Source organism: Aptenodytes patagonicus, chromosome 7, assembly GCF_965638725.1.
Source record: "Aptenodytes patagonicus chromosome 7, bAptPat1.pri.cur, whole genome shotgun sequence".
In the NCBI taxonomy this organism is placed as follows: domain Eukaryota; kingdom Metazoa; phylum Chordata; class Aves; order Sphenisciformes; family Spheniscidae; genus Aptenodytes; species Aptenodytes patagonicus.
The window spans coordinates 31,556,516-31,579,382 of NC_134955.1; the positions used below are offsets into that span (position 1 = coordinate 31,556,516).

At 42.7% G+C, this 22,867-nt stretch overlaps 1 protein-coding gene across 2 annotated transcripts in view; it reads right to left on the reverse strand.

The window, feature by feature from the left end:
* CDAN1 (codanin 1) overlaps positions 1 to 22,867 on the reverse strand; it is a 33,771-nt gene that overhangs the window by 10,203 nt on the left and 701 nt on the right. For both annotated transcript variants that reach the window (XM_076344688.1, XM_076344689.1), the window contains exons 2-19: positions 19,923 to 20,623; positions 18,102 to 18,326; positions 15,614 to 15,807; positions 15,065 to 15,178; positions 14,019 to 14,097; positions 13,494 to 13,614; positions 12,352 to 12,461; positions 11,563 to 11,652; positions 10,445 to 10,520; positions 8,043 to 8,251; positions 7,151 to 7,265; positions 6,183 to 6,326; positions 5,360 to 5,526; positions 4,647 to 4,728; positions 3,801 to 3,890; positions 2,567 to 2,621; positions 1,418 to 1,551; positions 598 to 701 (exon numbers count right to left, since the gene is read on the reverse strand). In XM_076344688.1, coding sequence (XP_076200803.1) covers positions 598 to 701; positions 1,418 to 1,551; positions 2,567 to 2,621; positions 3,801 to 3,890; positions 4,647 to 4,728; positions 5,360 to 5,526; positions 6,183 to 6,326; positions 7,151 to 7,265; positions 8,043 to 8,251; positions 10,445 to 10,520; positions 11,563 to 11,652; positions 12,352 to 12,461; positions 13,494 to 13,614; positions 14,019 to 14,097; positions 15,065 to 15,178; positions 15,614 to 15,807; positions 18,102 to 18,326; positions 19,923 to 20,623 — 2,810 coding nt within the window. The remainder of the gene's footprint in view (positions 1 to 597; positions 702 to 1,417; positions 1,552 to 2,566; positions 2,622 to 3,800; positions 3,891 to 4,646; positions 4,729 to 5,359; positions 5,527 to 6,182; positions 6,327 to 7,150; positions 7,266 to 8,042; positions 8,252 to 10,444; positions 10,521 to 11,562; positions 11,653 to 12,351; positions 12,462 to 13,493; positions 13,615 to 14,018; positions 14,098 to 15,064; positions 15,179 to 15,613; positions 15,808 to 18,101; positions 18,327 to 19,922; positions 20,624 to 22,867) is intronic.

Genomic DNA, 22,867 nt, shown 5'->3' on the forward strand with positions numbered 1-22,867 from the left:
TAGTGAAGACAGAACAATGCTTCCAGGAAGCGCACAGCTAAAGGTTGACAGGCAACATGCACAAGCTGGAACAAGGGAAATTCTGATAGGATATAAGGAAACATTTTTCACAAAGCCTGGGAAAATTAAGCATTGGAACATGGTACTAACAGGCTGCTGAATCCCCATCCTTAGAGACTTTCACAACTCAACTGGAAAAGGTGCCAAGCAACCTGACCTAACTTGAAAGCTGGCCCTGCTTTGAGCAGGAGTTTAGATCAGATGACCTCCAGAGGTCCTTTCTGACGTGAGATTTTCCTATCATTAGCAAGAATTTTCTGAAAGGGATATAAAGTCTCGAAACTCTGTATTATGTTCACATTCCAAGTGTCCCACAGTCATATAACCCTTGTCTTTGCAGCCCTTCACAAATTCCCCTCTGTGATGCCAATCAGATGTTGCTGAACCCCACTGTCATAGGGTGTCCTTGGTGTTCTGCTATAAAGCAAACTCTGAGGGAAGCTTTCTTTCACACACACACAATTTTAAAGGATCAACTCTTTGCCTCATTAGTGTAAAGTTACTTCTTAAGTCACAGAACAGATCACCAGCACTTACTTGATGTGCTTAACACAGTTGGATCCCACCCTCTCTGCCACAAATTCAACTGTTCTCCGTAGGGAGGGAGGCTGGTTGTGGAAGAAGGCCTGTTCCAACTCTACCTGTACAAGAGAAAAGTGCTACAATTGATCGGAGAACTCCACCCAGATCCTCCTCTCCTCAACACAGGAATGGACAGAACTACAATCTGGAATTGTGCTAAAAGGCACATAATTTGCCTACGCTAGAACTTTCTGCTACTGTAGCATTCAGCACCCCTGTAAAATATTTGCTCCCTATTTCCTTCTAACCATTTAACCCAAAGCTCATTATCAGGGTTTATGAAGCTACAAAAGCAAATTCCCAGTAAAGGGAAGAATGAGAGAGTTCTGACAGCACCTACTAGTAGTGAGTCACCACATCAGGTTTGTTTTTGGAAAGAAAGGATCCTCTCTTTTAATTACAGGCTGGTAATCCTGTAGGCTCTTACACAGTTGGTTCTTTTGGTGGAAAACATGGCTACAATCTAACCAAAACAGAGTATGAGAAACATACCAACATTTTATGTTAAAGAGGCAGGCAGAGATACAGGCTAGTCATTCCAATTGCAAGAATGTTTACTGAAGTTATCTGGATTTCAACACCCACATGGTATCCCAGCCACACAACTATAACAGAAGAATGAGGAGTAAGGATACCCGACCGCTAAACACAATGTTCCCTGCTGCCTAGGCCCATTCTTTTCTTTCCCTGGCATTAGGATACCATTGTGTACCCTACCCTCACACAAGCAATTTCTCCTGCCCTGCTTCCCCTTGTGACTCCCTAATTTCATTACCTGCAGTTTCCGCTGTGTGACTGAAGCCTTGGGTGCCAAGGACTCTGCAGCTGTGGGAGTGATTTTCCTTATAAAGCCACCATTTTTTGCTCCACTACCAGCCACAAAAGAGGCAAGTAGTTTCCGCAGCTCACCTGTACAGAAAAACATGCAAAAGCAGTCATCGTTCCCCTAAGCAAGGGAACAAATCAAAACTCAAGAGAGAGACTTCCACATTGTCAGTCCTGTTTCCAGGGCAGATTCTCTCAGCTTCTGTGGAAAGCTGAAGTTTTGGAAAAGCATCCCACCCATTTAACTGGCAGGGCATAGCAAGGCAGGCAAGGCTCCGAAGATAAAAGAGGAAGCTTCCAAAAAGCTCTCTGGCACATAGAACTTGTTCAGAAGGATCAGGGAGCAGTCATTTCTACGCATCCCTTTTTAGCATGGCAAGCGGGAACTGTAAAGTCTACAAGGACAACAAGGCAAGCAGAGTTACACAAAATTCCAACAGGGTCAGGAGAAAATACCAGTGTGAAGACTTGTTCAACCCCTAGAAGCTTTTGTGATGCAGGTTTAACATACAATTTTCCTAGCAGCTAAGTCCCAAGAAGCACAGCACCGTCGCGCCATCTGGGACTCTATTGTCTACAGAGATGGATTTCACCAATGGCAGTCAGATCCCAGGAGAAAGATATCCCAAACCACCACCTAATAAAGCACCAGGGCACAAAAGGATTCTTCCCCTCTGCCTGGCAGCAGAAACATGCTCAAGGATCAAGGCATTCCTCACAGTACAAACACCTCTCCCTATACCTAGGATGGAAAAGTTATACACTTACTCCTTATAATGCTTCCTTCCAGTTTGTGAAGGAAGAGTTCCCCTGTCCCTCTGTATTCAAGCTCTGTAGATCAACTATCCTGACTGTGTAGTCTCCCTCCCCCAGCTTCAGCAGATACTATTCACAGCTGCATGAGCTTCTGCAATACAGCTTTTTATCAAGGTTGATGCATACACAACTGAGACCTGAAGTTGTGAGGAGGGGTAAGAAAGATGATCCGAGGACTCACAGTACCAAAGGACAAATATAAATAAAAAATACAAATATAAATAAAAATAAATATATGCTAAATATATTTTATTTATATAGTAAATATAAATAAAATACTCACCAAGATAGGGACAGCAGGTATAAAGTAACTGCTGATCCACCAAGGGTACAGAGTCCTGGTGAGAAAAGGAAGGAAATGCTGAAAGGACACAGCAGGAAAGAAACAGCCTTCAGCAAGTCAGAAATCCCATACGCATGGTCACAGGCAGGTTTCAGAACTGCCTTTCCACAAAAACAATAAAAATAACTGGATTCTAAATCCACAGTAAAATTATGAACTTTGCAGCCCAAGTGTTCAGTCCAGCCCTGTAACACACAATGAGCTGCTCTACCATTAGCTAGTGTAGCTCAACCTTTGCTTCTGATCACTGTCAAAGCCCAGCTGAAAGCTGATGGTTACAGAAGGGAACCGGGACTGTTGCCCCAGCTGCTACTTGTAAAAGAGAAGCCTATCCATGGAGGAGAATAAATGAGGCACATCTGCTATGCATTACACCTCTACAGGTGTCTTCACCCAGACTCACTGGAACACCACACTATGGAGTAATGTCACCCCAGTATTACACAGCTCAGGCAGAGGCATGGGAGGAAAAGCAACTTCAGATCCCATCCACGAGGGCAGTGTGTACTGCACTCATTTGGATCAGTTGCTCACTGCATCTTATCTCCGCCACTGAAGAGAGACTGCAAAACAGAACTTTCTAATTAGAACAAGATATCTTAGCAAACATACTGCTTATTTTTCAAGGAATACTGTGTATTCTCTTGCATGTCTGGGAATTATCTGAAACATCACACATGCCATAAACTCACCTCCTTTTCTGCTTGCTCATGCTATTTTCAGTTCAATTACCCTTTACCATGCAACTGGAAAACAGGTGACTCCAAAGACAGCAACCTTGCTCTCTCTAAAAGTCCTGCTTTACTATTTCTGCTGAGTTCACCATTACCATTACTGATTTCTGGGAAGAGCTACAGTTCTATCAGCTCACCTTGTACTGCAATAATCAGCGAGTAGGAAAATAGCATCTGATTCTCCAGCATAACTTTGCACCTATTCTGCAAGCCATTGCAGCAGGTGACATGGCTCCTGCCTGACAAAAGCCCCAGAGCTGTAATACACACAGTTTACAATCCAGGATGCAAAGCAACTGAGGCACTTGGACAAACTGGGGCATCACATCCATTGGCCTACATATGCTCTATGCGGCTGCACTGAAGCCAAGTTCCTGATAAAATCTTAAACTCCTGAGGCCACAGTACGTCCACCCTCATCCACAGATTCACTAACTCACCAAAGCCTGAGCAGATGTCACAGTATCCATCATCAATCCCTCTTGCCTGACATCAGTGGTAAAAAACAGCTCTTCAGGGACTGATGGAACCTGGAACAGAAACCCTAGTAGTTACAACCCAAACAGCTGTCAGTAACTTACACCATTTCTAATAAAGAGGACAGTAAAATCTCGCCAACCTCCCACCCACAAAAAAACTAGCACTAAGGATCCTCTCTGCCCTGAGGAGAACCTTTCCATAAAATTAGATTTAGTTTGATCACAATAACATAAGCCACTTTCCTTATGCTCTCCAGACAGCATCTTTCACCTTTTCAACAGGTTCCTGCTAACCAGTCACCTTGCTTCCAACTGAAGGCACAAAAGGATTTTAAAAGTTCATCACACACCATCCCTTTATCAGACAAAAAATTCCCCAGTAATTCAAGGCTGCCAGCTAGCACTCCATCTCTGTGACAAGAGCTTCCAGTTCTAACAGGAATCAACTGTCAATTTGCTTACAAGGATGCAGATTTAAGTACAGAATGTGTTTCAGTAGCAATTAGAATTCCCATTCGAAAAAAAATGTTGCTTCATTTCACAAACAAGCTGATAATTGACAAATTAATTGATAATTGACAAAAAAGACAAACAAGCATTTCAGTAGAAATGTTGCTTTCTACTAAAGGAAAATAATTCTCCATCAGAATACAGAGGATTCTTTAAACCCCACACTAGTGTAAAAAAACCCAACAAAACCAAACTACCGCTTTGCAGTGTTTTAACTCATTTCAATACTACTTTCTATTGAATTCTGTGCCCTGCTTTTTCTTCAGGGAAGAGCTGTGTGCACACAGGAGACTCTACCTGAAAAAGCCAACCCAGAACCGCAAGGATCAGCAGCTTGTTCAGGAAACTCATCTCCTTCTCTTCAGAAAGGACCGTTAACCTGCCATGAAACAAAAGCAGCAAGAGAGAGTGTTAGATTTCAGTAGCTCAGTTTTCATTAAGGAAAAAAAAATCCCAAACCACTCACTTTCTAATTATACTATCTGTCACCATGTATACATTCCCTGCTTGTCTGCCTAAAGAGTGGAGAGCAAGCTCTACTTTTTTGTACGTATGCATCTGAATAACATACTGTTTTAAGTTTATACTAGAAAAGCCAGTGTTAAGTAACTCTCTAGAACGTGCTTCAAGTTTTCCTCATGTATATAAGAAAGGAAACTAGAGCATTATTTAGGCATGGGAGACCTTGTAGGTTTAGTATTTAATTAAGGTTCAAATTCAAGGTTTAAAATTCACAGCTGCAGATGTAGAATCAGTGGGGATTTAAAGTATTTTGTTTACTTAATGAAAAGCCACATATTTAAATCAAATATTCATCTCTGAGTTTAGTATGTCCTCCCTTTGCAGCCTTATGTAAGATCATGTGCTCATGATTTGCACAAAAAAAAAAAGTACTTTTATAAGAATCTCAAACTAGGGCCAGCATGCATTCTCAAATACCAGGCACTTCAACTAAGCAAGCAAACCTTCACAGAAAAGTTCTTAAAAAATATATTTTCCCAGGCTCTTACCTGTATACCTGCAGCAAGAGACAAAATACTTTCCTGTAGTAATCAAGGAAAGGAGCAATATAATCCACAAGGGAAAGGTACTCCACAATCCAAGGAATAGTGAGGATAGAACGTTGATCCCGAATAGATTGTCTCAGAAGCTTCAATACATCCAATACAGGCAGGGTCTTAATGGACAACAGAAGTTAAAGCAGCAGCTTGAAGTCACCTTTTCATACTTAAAGAAAAACTTTATCTATATCATGACTTTTCTTTCTAGGATTTCATCTTCTGTACAAATAAGAGGTGACTTTCTGGCTAATGAAAACATTTCTTTGCACACGAACAGAGGTAAAAACCACACTATGATGGCAACCAGAGGTCCCACTAGGGCTTTCAAAAGTAAGGCTATAAGCCTGACTATGTACAAGCAGAGTCAAGGTCTAACCCCTGCCTCCTTGCATTCACTATGACACACTGCTAGGAGATGGGTGCGAAACTAACTAAAACATTCCTGGTAGCTGGATTTTACACTATCAATACAAGTCGTCTTAGCTAGGTCAGAGTTCTGGTATGACAGCCCCAGATTAGCAGAAATAACTGAAGACCGAGTACCTCACCATCAGTGCATTGCTCCCTCTCTTCCAGCTTACACAAACTCTTCTTTCCTTTATTCCCAACCCCAGAATACGCAGTAGGGGCATAGAACAGTATAACATCATCCCAGGAACCACTGGCTTGCTTTGAAAGGGCATAACTATTCATAATCCCCTGCTTGGATTAGAAAACCCACCTGTCAAGCAAAAGGCCATGTTAGATTTCTTAGAAGAGTTTGGTTTCTTACTTGGTTTCTTAACGCTACTGCAGAGTCTTGCAAGTCTCTAGTTGGTTGCTCCACAGTGCGATATGGCAAGAAAACAAGAAACCCCAGGAACTTGGCGAGGAGTCGTAGGCTTAATAGGACCACAGTGAAACGCTTCTTTTCATCCTGAAATGAAGAAAAGCAAGCTGAGGCAATGCTACCATAAACTGGCAAAGCAACTACCTACACTAATCTTCCCCCTCCTTCATGTAAAAGGGACACATAGCTTCATAACTGCTTTTAATAAAGGTAAGTTTCCGAAATACATATTTATCAAGCATTTTAAATTGCTTTTGCCTCCACTGCTTCACTTATAGTGAGAAGAAATTAATTCAAGAGCTTTCTAAAATAAGCAGCTGCTCAATCATGTCTTCATATTGACAACTTCGGAGTCAATGAGAAGGCAGAGCTGATCTCACGTTGCCTCCTTTATACCATTACTGCTCTGCAAGTTTTCATGAACCTTTAGCTACTACTTTGCTAATAGACTATAAGCTATGATGACACCTCTGATAGGTACAGATGAGTGAAGAAACATCTGAACAGGTATGAACAAGCATGACTACAAATTCATTCTAATTAAAATCTTTCTACATGGAACAGTAACAAGGAGCTATTGCAACTGAGTGCAACAACTGGACTCAGTTATTTAATTGATCTAACACAGGGTACTAACAACCTAAAAAGAGGCTCTCACTTTTCAAACTATTGTGCATCATCTCTTATGACACAGTTCTATGAAGCACCCTGAAGCATGCAAGTAAATGGCAAGGGGCTCAGACATCCATAACCAAGTTGCAGAGTTATGACAAAACCACATGAAGAAGCTCTTGTCCTGCAAATACAGCAATGGAAGCTCCAGGCAATTCACAGTCAAGCCAGTAATTTTCTGGGTACAGGAATAGTTCAGGGAAATTCCTGCCAGATGTGTTTGCAAAAAACAAGCTTACCTGTTCATCCATATCCGCTTCCCCATCACTGTGCTCATGCTCCACCAGAGTAAGGCCATCCAGTTCGAGTATCTTCAGGCACAGACTATCCATCAGGTGCTGATTGAACTGGTAACTTCAGCAAAAGATGATGATGAATCAGACTGGGCTGAAAATAGCAGTAAAACCTCAACTAACACACTGCGAAACTTCAAGCTTGTCTCATGAGTTGTATCAAGCATCAGCAGACATCAAATGTAACAGACTGAAGACAAGCAAGAAAGGGACAAGACTAGTACTGGCTGACCCACTTCTTTTCCACTCTTATTTTGTACTTTTTCAAACAGGTGCTATTTAGCAAGTCCCAGCATAAGGATAATAATATAGACCTGTCGAAGCAGGAAGCTGTAAAGTAACTGAACTTAAGTTTCAAATCTCCCATAGATCACAACTCCTCCATGCTGTGGATTGTGAAAAACTCATTAAACAAAACTGTGAACCTGGCTTCATCCTCTGACTCCTTAGCTTCATGCACTACCACAGAAGAAACACTTGGCCAGTCCAGTGCCCTTGCTATGCCTTGGCACTGGGAAATGCTGATGGCCTGTGACAAGATATTATGGTTTTATAGAAGGAAAATTATTACCATATAGTCTAACCAAATGTAGCACACATACACACAAAGACATTCTATGCTCCAGACAGAACCTGCTTGTTAACATGTTCACCGTGCATGCTGGCCAAGAACACTAAGTGTGGTATTATGCAGCTTAAAAACATTTCTGATATGCTCTGCCTAGGTTACACCATGTCCCAAGCTCTCCAGACAACTCCCTGCTGCAAGAGCAACATGCTGGTGTTCCCCACTTGCCCACACACTTCACCAAGGAAACAGCAACCATGGGCAGCTAACCTTCCTGCGCTGAGGATGAAGTCCCTGAAGAACTGCTGGCATCCTGGGAACGAAGGGGGTGGACAAGGTCCTCTGATGCTCTGAGGAACGACAAACCTTTCCTGCAGCCTCTTCAGACGGCTCAGATTGTCAGAACCCAGCATATTAAGGACATCCTGATCTGGGGCGTCTCCCCAGCTTGCGCCACCACCAATAGGACCTTTACACATCTTCAGGGGACAGAAAGAGTAGTGAGGTGGAATATTTGTAATAAGGCATCGTTTCACTTCATGTCTCACCCCATGTATTCTCCCTTCCTCACAAGATTTTGTTTTAGGAGTAATCCAAGCATGGCCTTTTCAGGCAGCCCACGTACAGAAGATCTCTTTTCCTCATGCCAAAACATGCTACCCACCTTGGCCATCAACAGCCTAGATATCTTGAGAGATGGAATTCCGATCCCATACATCTAACTCAGGCACATCTAGCAGACTACATCTGGATGTGTGGAGAGAACACCTATCACTCGCATGGTCTTCACGAACCCCCCAGTAGGATCTTTAGCCCAGTGTCCAAGGACCATGATACTGCACTGTGCATTCCCAGACCAGATTTTCCTGGAGTTTCCACAGAGTTTAAACAAAGTTAAAAAATGAATGCCTCCCTCCCCCAAACACATAGATACTACTCAAGGCTCAAAGAATCAGAACTGCAGAACTGTTTGGGTTGGAAGGGACCTCTTGAATCATCTAATCCAACCCTCTTGCTCAATCAGGGTCAGCTACAGCAAGTTGTCCAGGATCACATCCAATTGGGTTTTGAATGTCTCCACAGACTGGAACTTCACAACCCCTCTGGGCAACCTGTTTCAGTGTTTGACCACCCTCACAGTAAAGAAGTGTCTTCTTGTGTTCAGATGGAATTTCCTTTTTCTCAATTTGTGTCCATCGCCTCACGTCCTGTCAGTGAACACTACTGAGAAGAATCTGGCTCCCTCTTCTTCACTCCCTTCCATCAGGTATTTGTACACAGTGCTAAGATAACCTGGAGCCTTCTCTTCTCCCGGCTGAACAGTCCCACCTCTCTCAGCTTCTCCTCATACAAAAAATGCTCCAGTGCCTTAATCATTTATGTGACCCTGCACTGGACTTGCTCTAGTTAGTCTGTATCTTTCTTGTACTGGTGAGCCCAAAACTGGACACAGTACTCCAGATGTAACCTAACCAATGCCGAGTAAAGGGAAAAGATGACTGCATACGCCTACATCTAAGTCAGGATAGTTTTAATGAGAGAGATCATACTAAAAAGCAACATTTAACTATGTATATCAAGCAAACAATTACTAGGTCCATTTATTCCAAACTGAGCATCCTCCTCTCCCAAAAGAACATCTTGTTACACTTCCCAACCTTTAAATTATCAGGCCTCGACACAAATCCTCAGTCTAGGTTCTTCTCTGCATGAGTATCATAACACACACAAGATTCTGCAAATCACTTTCTGGTCAGACACATGGGATTCATTGAAGACTCCTAGTTATCAGTTTAAAGCTTTGGTTACCCTTGTGAAACCCTGCAGTCTTCATTAAGGCAGCACAGGTATAAAGGAGAAATACAGTACCTAGGACTAATTAAATCCTGTTGACGCAACAAAGTCCATCTCACCTCTTTCCCACAATCTCCCTGAACACACACATCAGACAGGACACTGATGCAAATTCAGGTTGGACACTAGAGGAATTTTCAACATTCCAACAGCTTGCAACTTCCTGGCAATGTGTGTGGGCTAATACTCAAGGCAGGGTTTTGTGTCTGTTTTGCTATCCAAAAGGAACCCACCAATAAGCCAGCCATTTATAGAGAATACAGTGAAAATCTATACTCCAATCAGAAGCATCTTTTCTTTCTTCGTTCCTTCAGTTCCAGTGAAGTCAGATGATGCTGAAAACCGGCCAGAAAACCCCCGTGAACTACCACAGCAATACTATATCAGAAAAAGCCTATTGCAGCATTACACAGAAGAACCAGAGACTCTTTGCAGGTAGTACGCTCACATTGCTAATGAACATAACTGGGAACCTCTGCATTTGATACATGTCAAAACAGATCCTTAAAATTTCTAAAAATGATAACTGTTCTAAAATTAGAAGGTAAAAGTAAATAACCATGAAGAATTAATTCTTACAGCTCATGATGTGCTCAGTGTGCCTCATCCCTGATTTACACAGAGTTCATTAGTAATTTATCACCGATATATATTTCTGGAAAAGGAAGGAAATTCCCATCCTGAAGACTTGGCTCTCCCAAAAAATTTTCAATAGGAAAATCTCAAAGAAACTTGCAAGACACAGTTTGTTTTCTCAAGCTGAGGAAGGATCAAATCAGCTTTGATGTATATCTTCATGAAAAAACCAAGTCATTTACCTGGATAAGCTGTTTCTGAAAGAGCCTGGCAAAATGGCTGTGGTTGCAGGTTGCAGATAGGTGAGCCATCATGGCCCTGTGAAGGAAAACATCACAAAATGCTGACTGGATCTCTGTGGTACAAGAAAGTGTTTTAACCTCAAACTATACCAACAGCATTAAATAACAGCTTTTAAGAAAGTGATCTCCAAAGGCCACTGCAAAAAGCAACATCTTTATAACCAGGTTTCCCAAGCACCGAGCCTCATCTGCTGACCATGGAAACAAAAATTCTCCCTGAGCACCTGCAGAGCAAACAGTTCTAGACATAACAAGACTCTCTTCCTTTCCTGTAATAATGCTGTTATTTAGGAAGAAAATTAACTCATTCAGCTCCCACTCCCCCCTGTCCAGAGCAGTGAGTTGAGTTCACACATATGCAAGTAAGAAAAGAGCAAAGCAGTACTTCTGATGCCCAAAGAGAAGGAAATCTCAGCCTTGTTTTGCTCCTGTGGTGAAGTGTCACCTTCATACATGTAACTTGAGTAGGCTGGTCGTTAAGACTAACACAGAAACCCACAAGGCAACTGCTTTCAAAACCATAATAGTTTCTTTATATATACTCTATTTTGATAAAGCAATAAATGAATAAAACAGTTTGCTTTCCACAGAAAGAGCTACGGTTGTCTTGTTTTCAGAGCCAATACACTAGAACCCCCTGAAATAATTAGAAGAGCTAAGAGCTTCTGAACATATAACACAGTTCTCCACACTTAAGAGGAGTGGGGCATTGGAAACATGAAAGGCACACAAAAGTGTATACAATGACAATGTTCAGACCACAACATACTGGTTGTGAGAGTGGCTTTTTCTGTGATTATGAACAGGGAAAGAGCTACACCAAGACTGATCAAATTAGGCCCTTGCCACTTGTGGCTTGCTTCTTTAAGATAACAGTTGATACTTTTAAATATAGAAGCAAGTTTACATGGACAGTACCTTCCAAGAAGCACAGCTCCCTACAGATTAGCACAGAAGACCGTTACGAAGGACATGCAACTTAGGATGCCAAGTCTAATATGCTGCACCAGCAATTCAGCTACATTAAGAAGCTAGCTGAAGTTGCAAAAGACTCCTACCTGATCTTGTTGCCCAGAACTCTTTCAAAGTCCCAGCCAGATTTTTCATGGTTATCCTCCCATTCACGCAGCAGTTCATAAAAGATATCCCTGTGAATCAAGATATTTAAGGGTATGAATTCCTACTCGTCAAAATTTGAAGTAACAACAACTGAATATTCAATTGCTCCTGAGTTCCCCAGTGAGAATCTACCTCAGATTAAATAACTCAAGCCTCTAAGCATTCAGATACCTTTGCAAAACTCATTAATGTTAGCGGTACTTCAGCGAGTTTCCATTTTCCATGTCTTTGACAGCAAGTGCTTAAGCTTGTTATGCCCAAGCTCTGACGGAATGACCAAAACACCCATTACCAGACATACTGAAGACTGAGAGGCAGGAAAGAATAAGCCACATGAAATAATACCTATGAGGAGAGAAAAAAGGACCAAGACAACTTGCCATTCTCCCCTCACCCTGTTGCTGCAAGCATGGAGGGAGGTGGCAGGAAGAATAAAAGCATACCAGATTTATATGCAGAAGCAATCCAGTAGGGTGACACACTGTACTGGCATTTACCAGAAGTCTCAATAACTCCTGAAGAATTAGGCTGTTCTTCTCTAAAGACATTAAGCATTTAGCTCCTGCAGTCAATATGGACAAAGACTTTTTTTTTTTTTTAATTAGAGTGAAAATCTCAAGATTTTTCTACAGCATGTAGCATACATGAGACATTCTTAATATCCTTTGTTCACAATCATGGAAAGATTATACCCTTTGAGCCATACGGTAACAGTAGAAGAAACTTACCTTTGTTTCTTAAATATGTGAAATGCTCTGTCACTGGGAAAGTTAGAGCGATTGTCAGTTTCTGGCTGGAAAGAAACAGACTGTACAGAGCATGGCAGCAGGAGAGACACCTGTTAAAAATATAAAGGCAGCCATTAGACTAGTATAAGTCTAATTTATCCAACAATCTGAGACCTAGAAAAAGCAGGGAAAAGATGCAATGAGGAAACCAAGTATCACTTGTTGAGTTGTTCAGACACTAGCCATTTCCCAATTGCTAACTGATAGTAAATACCAACAGTTGTACAACCTACATTACACTACAGAGGCAGAATCACTCAACATTATGAGTGGAAGCATCTCATCTCTCTAAGAAATCTCTGCAGAATAGACTGCAACCAATATTGATACAGTGTGGAAAGAAAGACCTGCAAATAGCCAAAGTGTACATTCAATATAGGGCTCCAGAGACTGCAGGATAGTGGCTGGCAATTACTGTATTATTCTTCTTTCTCCTATTCGAAAAGCCTATGTCTTCAAGTAACAAGAGACCTTTATTTACAGCTTTAACTAAATAGCTCAGCTATTGACATGCCCTAGTCTCACAAAGTACACTGTACTTTCTTTGCCAAGAGCAATTTCCATCTTTAAAAGATGGATGAAACAAGATACAAAATACATTAAGGCAGGCATTCCTACCATCCAGCTTTAGTTCCCTAACTCAGATGATTAGATCAGGAAACCAGTTTTCACAGACTGTATTGTCTCCTCTGAAGCTTCATCTGCCTAAAAGGAGTCTGTAGCTATGGAACAAATCCACTTCTTCCAAACTACGTTCTGATATTGCATCTAACCGATCATTCTTCTGGGATCCATGTTTATTAGATGAGAAACTTAAAAGCAAAACCTGACCCTGCCAAAGTCACTGGTTGAGGTCAGGGCCTGGAGCACAATGTAAGGTTAGCACAGCTAACAGTCATTGGACCCAGCAATTCACTCACCCGCTGACAAGAAAAAAACCTAGCTTTTAGACACTTGCCAAAGAGGACATGACAAGATACTCAAAGTAGAAGGAATGAGATTTAACATCAAAGCCATCACAAATAAAAGAGCAATAACACAAAGGTATGAAGCAATGTCAGTGGAGGTCTATCAAGTTTTACCTTGGCTGTGCTGCTTTCATAAGCCTGCCTGAGCCTCTCGTGCAAGGTGGGAGAAAAAGATGCAATCCGTTCATTTTCAGCCAAGAGCTTCAGCGTCCCCTTTTCTAAACGGGAAATAATTCTGCCAAGACAACATGGATAAAACCCACAGACAGACAGACATAAACAACACATGATCAGACCTAAAGAAATGCTTATGCTCATTTTTTAATGAGGCTACCAAGCAAAGAGTTCTAAGCCCCAGGCATCCAGCATCAAATCCTACTGGCATCTCTCTGTAGGGCCATTTTTTATTGCTCTCATCTCATGACTTTCCCATTCTTGCATAATCACACTGAAGTTCAGTAGACAGATCAGTGCAAGGAAAACTCACAGACATCCAAATCCAGGCCAAGTTGTATGTTTTGAGGGAAAATTAACAACTCCATGCTTGGAAGTGGTAAAGCTCTAAAATCCAAGCACACTTGCTTCATCTCACACACATCTGCAGACACAAGCAGAGGAAAAAAAAAATATTCAACTCACTCATACTGATAATCCAAGACTTGAACAGCAAAATAAACACAATTGTGCACACTTCGGAAATGCTGTCTCCCTGACGCATCTAAGGGAAAAAAAGAAACATGAGACAACAGCACCTGTCACCATTTATGAACTAAAAGACCAACAATTAGCTTTCAAGGAAAGTAGGAACTGCCATATCCAAAAACAGTCCTCCAGACCAGGATCCAATTTCCAGAAGTTCCCATTCCCTGACAATGGAAATAGACAAATCCTCCCATCCCTATCCTTCTTATACTAAAGGCAACTGAATTGTTCAATGCTGTATGGGAAAAAAAAGATTCCTTCTAAATGTCCTGGCCAACGGTAAGCAGATCCAGGACAAAAAGTAGACTAACAGCAACCCGTCGTCAGCTGCTGTTCCCGTAGCTGCAGACTTCGTGTTCCTAGTATCAGCCCTAAGAATCAGTGAGTGGCAAAACAAAGGTCAATCAAATAGGAGCATCTCGGGGCGGGGGGGGTGTGTGGGTGTGAGTGTGTCTCACCTTAAAGCCACTTTTTTGGTTTTTATATCTGTATCAAAATACTAACTGCATCAGGCTTAAGTCTGAATTTGCCAAAAAACAAATGCAACAATTACATATCTATATGGATGGGTCCTATGCACTTGTAACCCAACCTTAAATTTAAGAAACACATAGCAGATCAACAGCACTTTTGAGTTGCAGGGACCAATGGAGGAGAGACTTTAGCTTATCTGTCCTTCTCTCTGAAAGTCAGTGTTAGCAAGTAGCTACAGCAAATCTCACACAATAGCAGAAAACTAGATTCAAACAGTATCTAGCAATCCCGCTCTATTATATTGCGGAAGCACTTCCCATACATGCATGATTTTTGTCAGCATCTCAGATGAGTCCCACAGTGGTAACAAGGCACTTTTATGGAATTTAAGACTAACTGTTCAAGCTAAAGGCCACTACTCTATATCACATTATCATTCCACGGAAGTAACATTCTTTCCACTCAATACTATTGTTTTCTTTCCACTCAATACTATTGTTTACCCTTACTTCCTTCATTGACTTCAAGGTCGTTGTCCCCATCTTCTGCAGTAGAAGTGCCTTTAGATGTCAACAGCTGCAGGACAAAAAAGAGCTCCAGAAAAATATTTGGTACCAGGTTTTCTGGAAGAGAGGAAATGAGATACTAAAGGTGGATATTCGGTATTGACCTGCTTTAATAAACGAAGGTAAAAAGATAGATAACTGTTCTATGGCACAGTCAGCAAAGAACTCCCTCCCCACACACAGCCACGGTGTAAATCAATATGGGAATTACAGGAAAGATGTGTTAGAGAAGGGTCTGGTTTCAGATAGGACCATACAACTTCAGCCTTCTGCAGCTCAAAGTACTGCACCAGGTTCATCTCCTTCCCTAAACTTTTACCTAGTATCCTTTTATTTTAATGACTGTGTTGGCTTAGTTTATTTTTCCAGATGTTATTTGTTTGTACACTGTAACTGTCCCACAACTTCCACTTCTCATCTACCTCCCCCTCATAACACACATGCAAGTTCAAAGGTCAAAGAAAGGTCAGCCTCACATCTCTGGATCTTCACCTGCTATACATGATGAATAGAGCTGTGCCAGACACTCCAACTGTTTCTTGCAGGAAACCTTAGTAGGATTTGCACAGGTCACCAGATGGCTTTCAGCAGGAAGGCTAGCACTGCGAGTGTAGCTAGGCTTAGTAGGAGTACCAGGATCAAGGGATATCCCTGCAGGAGAAGACGCCTGGTGCAGCAATTTGCATCTGAAATTCAAGAGCAGCAACATACTATGTGACTGAAGATGACACACAGCAGACATGCAGCCAGAAGAGGTCTTTCTCTCGCAGTCTAGCATGAAGGAATTCCTGCAATAACTAACCATGTCATTTACACTGTCTAAAGCTGCTTTTAGCATAATAGAAATTTAACTCATCTTTCCCGTAATGAGAAAGGATCTTAGGGCTAACAATCAAAAGACTCAAAAGAATCACATTCAAATTCCAACTCTGCTAAAACAGTGTGGCACTTAGACCAAATTATCTAACTAACCTATGTTATTGCTTCTCATCTAAACTGATATTTGTTAGGGACACAGAATCTGTTAGAGACCAGGCCGTAAAAAAAATTTTTGCACATGCAATTTCTGACAGCTAGACACTTTACAAAATCTTTGAAAATAAGGTTCACATCCATACCTTCAGATATATTTGTAAGTTAATGACGCCCTGAGAAGATCCAATACCACTAAGTGGAAAGGCAACGTAACAACAGATGAAATCCCATACTGGCAAGCCAAACGACAGAAGAAACAAACTACTTTAATTGCTGTATTCTAAATCAACAATGATCACTCAGTTAAATACATAGATATTGTAAAAAAATATACCTACAGAGGTCATCCAAAATGCAGCAGCAGAGTGGCATACGTAAGACACATGAGAAGCAAGAAAAAAGCCAGTAACAGCAATATCAAATGACTGTTAAAGATCCCAATTGAACATCCACGCTTGGCACATCACACCACCTCTTACCACATTGTCTCAAAAGTAAAATCTTTAAAAGTCACTTTAAAGGCTGTGGGGAAGACAGAAACGTATTTAACTGCAGCAAAGAACTTTTTCTATTGGCCTATTTCTAGTGGAACTGCTACAATGAAGAACAAATTAGTCCCAAAATGGGAGTAGAAAGGTTATTTAGTAACATCTCCCTTGCAATGAACGTAAGCACCTGACTGACAGAACTGAATAAAATCACTTATTAAGCCCTTTGTAAACCCACCAAGGCAAGACTCCAACAATGTAATCAGACTCTGCTTCACTTCTGCCTCAGTGCTGTCATCTACCTCAGCATGAATTTCACCTTTTGTCCTTGCTCAAAGTGACCCAGTTGGCTGGGGGCTGCATTAGTTTTGTACCTCATTTCACCACTACTGAAGACACAACAGCAGCTCCCAGCTCTGAGCGCCAAGCACTGCGCATTTCAAGCATGATGGGTCAGATGAGATCACCTCATGGGCAAGATCCAGCCCACATACTGCTATTTCACCTACTTTATTTTATACAGATTAGTGGGACATTACAGGTAGAATTCAGACTGGAATAGGTGCTTCATGGAAGTGCACAGAGGCAGGTTTGGATCCTGAGCAGTTCTGTTACAGGTCCGGTACAAACAGTAACTCATGAGACTCTGCTGGGTCTGTTTCAGCCAGTTCTTGACCCACTGAAGTGAATCGCAAGGCTTAGCAGGAAAAGAATTCCACCCACATGTCCTGAGGAGTTTCCTCAAGAACAAAATCTACAAAGAACAGCAACAGTTCTGTCAGCAATTATAAACGATAGTTTCTCTACTACTGTACTTTGCTTTTTTTCTGAAGTATCAATCCTCACAGACTAACAGTGATATCATTTTACAGAGGATGAAAGTCACATGCTAACTGAACAGCAGAGACAAAATTAGAAGCTAGAATTCGCCTCATCTCCTGGCACACAATTTTCATTAGATAACTGCAGTAGTAACTTTTAAAACAGAATCTCACACTACCCATGTCCTGTTTTCTCTGACTGCAAGCTTGTGTTAGTCTGCCTACCTTGCAAAATCAACACTTTCCCCACATTTGCATCATTAACTCATTTTCTTCAAACCAGACTCCGCCTTCCATCACAGGCACAATCTTCAAACATAGCCCAGTTACACCAACTCAAACCCACCCACTTCACCTGTGCAATCTAAGGAAAGCTGCACAGGAGATAGCCACACGTGCAAGCCCATGAAGAGGCAATCTTATGAAAGCAGAGAGGACTGACTAAACTTCTGAAGATAAAGTGAGGGTCATTGTTCCAGAGTTAGCACACCTCTAAAATGACAAACATGAGCTAGCTGCATTAATATCCTCATCTGATACAAGAGTCACACTTGGGTTTAGGCAAGTTATAGCGTAAGGTCACCAATATCTGTTTTGGATATTCTTCCGGTCATTTCCACTCTGATATTGGTACCACCTTAAGACAAGAGAATTAAGCATCAGTACAAGCCTATCACCACCCTGCTCAGACTATACCGTTCTTTCTTCAGCATCTCCCTCTCCTCTTGAAGGCTGTTGCTTATCACAGATGTAAGGTTTCCTTCCTGGACAGTAGCAAAGGCCTCAAGGCTTGACCCAGATGAAAACCGAGCAGCTGGACACTGGCTGAGAGGTGTAGAAGTGAAGCACATCTTTGGTTTTGAGAGGGGGCGCTCAGCACTTACAGGAGTTGGGTTGATTCGCCTTGATGGTTTGCTTTTGCTGAAAAGGTAAGAAGCGATTCCACTGAAATCAAGCTAAACAACAAAAAAAATTAGGTCTCAAGACAGATATGCATGCAACACTTCCAGAAGAACCTGATGCTAAAATAAAATGGATACGGAGCCAGGATATTGAATTTCTAAACTGTACATATAGTTGCCGATTTTATTTTGGTCACTGAATAAAAAGTCACGGAGCTACAGACTGCTGACCCTTGCTGCAAAATTAATTACCAATCATCAAGCCATAGAACAGATAACAGAGTGCCACACAACTCTTCCAAACATTTCTAATTTGAGAGGACAGGATATGCCTCATTTTAGTAAGAAACTAATTCACTGGCAGTTTCTAACACGACCACGAGAAAGAAAAAAAACAAAAACAATCAAGCTGCCATTGTCTATCAGTAAGAGTCCAGGCTCCAAAGTTACCATAGGCCTGCCCTTTAAGTTTAGGGAATCCCACCCTTCCTACATAAACTACTTAGACTTGTCCTTCAGGAAGAGGCTCTGTAATGCAGTAAGAGACATTGTGGAAATGAGATACAGGAACATAAAGCATTACACTTCTCAAGGAAATGCTGGTTGCTACATATTAATTGTTATGGTGTTCTCAAAATCGCTATAGCATTGGCTTCCAAACACTCCGTGACATCTTTCCTCACTCTTTTTCCTACTTGGGCATAGTGCAACTGAGGAAGAGAGACTTACTGTCTATGCTGGAAACACACCTTCTCTCCCTCGGCCAAAGCATCATCTAGAGCATCCAGACCCTGCATCTAGATCTGCTGTACAGACCCACAGACCTACCAATTTTCAGCTGGAATTTTGCATGTCCAACTAGAAAGTCCCACTTTCAGAGACCAGTGCCTGATACATGGAGCAAACAGGGTGACATGAAAGCCTTATATTTGGTAATGAGGATTTTAAAGAGTCAAATCTCAAAGAGAAAGAGAAAAGGACTGAGGCAACCACAACACAAACAGCTGCCCAGAAGCTAAGCCAAAGTCACCAGGGAGACCAGGGCTTGCTGCAGACCAAAGAGAATACAGGCATCAGCGAGCTATTTTGTCCGTGACCACACGGCATAAACAAAGCTGCGCGCTAACCTCTGTTACCAGAAGCCACAGAACGTCAATCCGAAAGCTTTTTTGCTAGTATCAGTAAAGCTGAAGAGCCTTCCAGGCCTGCTCTTCATTAGCAATTGCTATTGTGTTAAATGAGAAGTGTGAAGAGCCAAGATAATGCTGACTTGTTAGAACATGCAAGGACAAAGATGTGCTCAGCTTCGTATCAGCTGGTCTGTGCACTGGTAAGCTGCAGACAGCATCACAAGTGAGAGGCTAAAGAGGCATCTTGCGTTCACAGATTGTTCACAGAGCTCACAGAGTGGAAACCTGACTACCTGTTGAAGCAATATTCCCCTACATGGCAACCGTAACAAAGCAGTTCTGACCAAGGAGCCCAGAAGCCAGCCCCCAGGTACTGTTTATTACAGCATCTTCTGTATCTGGACACGCAGAACAGGATGAGCTAGTCAAGGAACAGTAACCTGCAGCACAATCCAAATGAGACAGCGAGGCAGACTTGCTCTTACTTTGTCCAGCTAGAGGCAGCACCCATGGGTGGAAACTCCTCCAAGTTGTTAAGATTTAGCTGGCTGGGTGGGGATCTGGCAGAAACAAGAGGCACTTCACTCCGCTTCCTTCTCCCTCCGCTCCACAATACACTGTCATTCTTTCCATCTTCCTCTTCAGCAAGGGAACGCCCCAGATCCCGAGCTACCTGCCGGCCAGAGGCACTGACTGAGCTGTTGCCTTTCCTTCGGCCTCGTCTCGCTGGCAGGGCTTCAGGCGTGGCTGTAAGGAAGCTCCCCAAGCTGGCCTTCTGAGATGACCGCTTCTCACCGTGGTTAAGCACAGGGCTGTACCCAAAGCTCGGGCTGCTACTGGAGACCATGCTAGGGAAGCCACCGCAAGGACTAGACAGGTTTGACCCAGAAAAGGAAGAGGAGCTGCTGGATGCCGCAGCAGGAGAAAAGCTAGTATCTGTGGCGCAGGTGGTCACCGAAGTCCTTTGAGAAAAGAGCTGCACTCGGCTGCTGGTTGCGTGGCCTGCCCTCCTTTCTGATCCTGTCCTTTGGCTCCCGTGGGCCTTGGAATTAGGAGTTTTAGCCGGAGTAGAGGGTCCATTAGTGAGGATCTGGCTGGTCTGCTCCCTTAAAAAATTTAGCAGAAAAGGCACAAAGTCTTTCTGGAGCAAATTAAGAGACACCAGGTTGTCATGGACATGGTTCTCCTACAAGGAAAGAAGACAAAGCATTAATATAAAGATGCTACCTGATTCTTTCTTTCCATGTGCCCAGACTCACTTAAGTAGTAACTGTGGGATTGCAGTACACAATAAAAAACAACATGACTTGTCAAAGCAAGTCACTGAAATTCAAGCAACCTTCGCACTGGTCATAGATCTGAAACTCAGCCTCCACACAAGCCATTTTGGCAGAAGTTTTCAGATGGAGTCATTCACTTTGGTCTCCAACTGGGAAACAGTGGAACTGTTCCATGGAAACATCAGTAATACTTACTGAAGCTACGGCCAGGGAGAACTTGGAGCAACTGGCACCCCTAAGTCCAACATTTCAAAGACATTGATACTGAAGCAGCTAATTCTAATAGAAAAATCTGAAATCTGCAACTTCTCCGTCCCCTATTTGTCTATGAATGCCACCTGCTTCCACAGAGGGGTGCTGTAACAACTGCTTAAGCACTTTGAGTCCTGCAGTGTCAAATAAAGACCAAAGCTGCTCTTCCATTTCAATTAAATAATTTTGCTCCCGTGAGAGCTCACAGAGGTCTACACAGAGACTGTGCAAGTTTAAGGTACATCAAGTTTATACTTAAGAAACTTAAACAAACAAAAAAACCCACCACAGACTCAACACATTTAAAATCTAAACAGGTGGCAGTGATCTTACAAGGGTAAATGCAGACAAAAAAGACTTCATGTTACATGTACAGTTCAAAGCTTTGTACACTGGGTAAAATTTCTTTTGTTCCTAACGTTGCACCAGGTTTCTGTTTCCTCTCAATGGGATTCAGCAACATTTGCAACAACAACAGAAGAAGCTCTCGCAGGCAGCAACTTATTCCTTACTAATACTAAAATCATCGCACGCATATTCCTGTTCATTTATATTCACACCTCCACTAAATGAAAAGTCAAAAGAGCAAGCGCCATTTCTGAAGGACTTTTTTGTATGAAAGGAGGCAGTGAAAGCATGGCCATGACTGGAGTCCTACAGTCCTCGACACCGATGCTGAAATTTATATCTGAAAGTGTGAGACTAATTCAGCTTCCTGGAGAAGCACGGGACTCCGACACAGCCTGGACAACAAGCCAAGCAGCCAAGGCTCACTGCTTTAGTACTCTAACACTCAGGTGTTAGAGGTCAGAACACAGGTCAGAACACAAACCCCGTGAGGTGTCAGAAGAGCCAACTTCTTCTAGTTCCAGTCCAAAACTGCCATGAAAGCTAGAGCAAGTCGTAGCCTACTATTTCCTCAGGTGCCTCCCTGGGTTTAGCATAGAGGCACAAAGACAAGATTACAGTCTGTGCTATGCACAAGGTCAGGCAGCTTCTCCAACTTTTCAGAGCACAACCTACTTTCACTCATCTTTCTCTGTGCAAGCTAACAGAAGTTCGGTTCCTCCACGGCCGGACAACAGCAACCTGTCAACAGTTGCCAGCTGCAAGCCTCCCACTTGCTTTCTCACGCTGAAGCAACTGAGCTGCTCGAAGCAGCGAAAGGCAGTTAGCAATTCCCTTGCAATGGCAAACTTTTCAGTTAGTAAACAGAGCCCCCGCACCCTCCACCCATGCAGTGCTAGCTGAGCTGCCAGCATCTCAAGCTTCATAACCTCCACAGGTCTGCTTCTGCAAGTCACAGTTTAGGACATACCGGAGAACACAAAATGCTGGTCCCTTCTTCCCACACAAGTTTAGCATGACAGCGATACTTGACTAACTCACGTGGGTGACAGCAGTGAGTTTTGATTTTAACTAATACTGGGTAATGCGCTCCGAGGGGCTTGGGCAGAAAATGCTTTAAATCCAAATTGTTTCTCTATATTATCAGTGAAATATAAATGCTCATAGTCCATCTATGGTTACAAATGCTTTTACTACCACAGGAACCCAAATTCTCCAGCCGTTGCCCATTACAAAACTCAGCCTACTCAAACCCAGCAAGAACCCGCTCCCAGCCCTGAAAGATCCTCCTCAACGTACAGGCAGAAGGAACCAGCCGGGAGACGCAGTGGCGTTTGCACAGAGCCACGCACCAAGCCCTCAGGACCGAGCCGCGCCTCGGAGCGCCAGGCCCAAGGCTCGGGCGCTGGACTGCGCTGCCGGCGGACCGCGCCGGCTGCCCACACGGGGCCGGTGACAGCTTCATCCATCTCTCGCCGCTACTTTCTCCGCCAAAGACGCGGGAAGCGTAACGCCCTCGTGTCACCGCGTTTCCTCGGGACGCCAGCTGC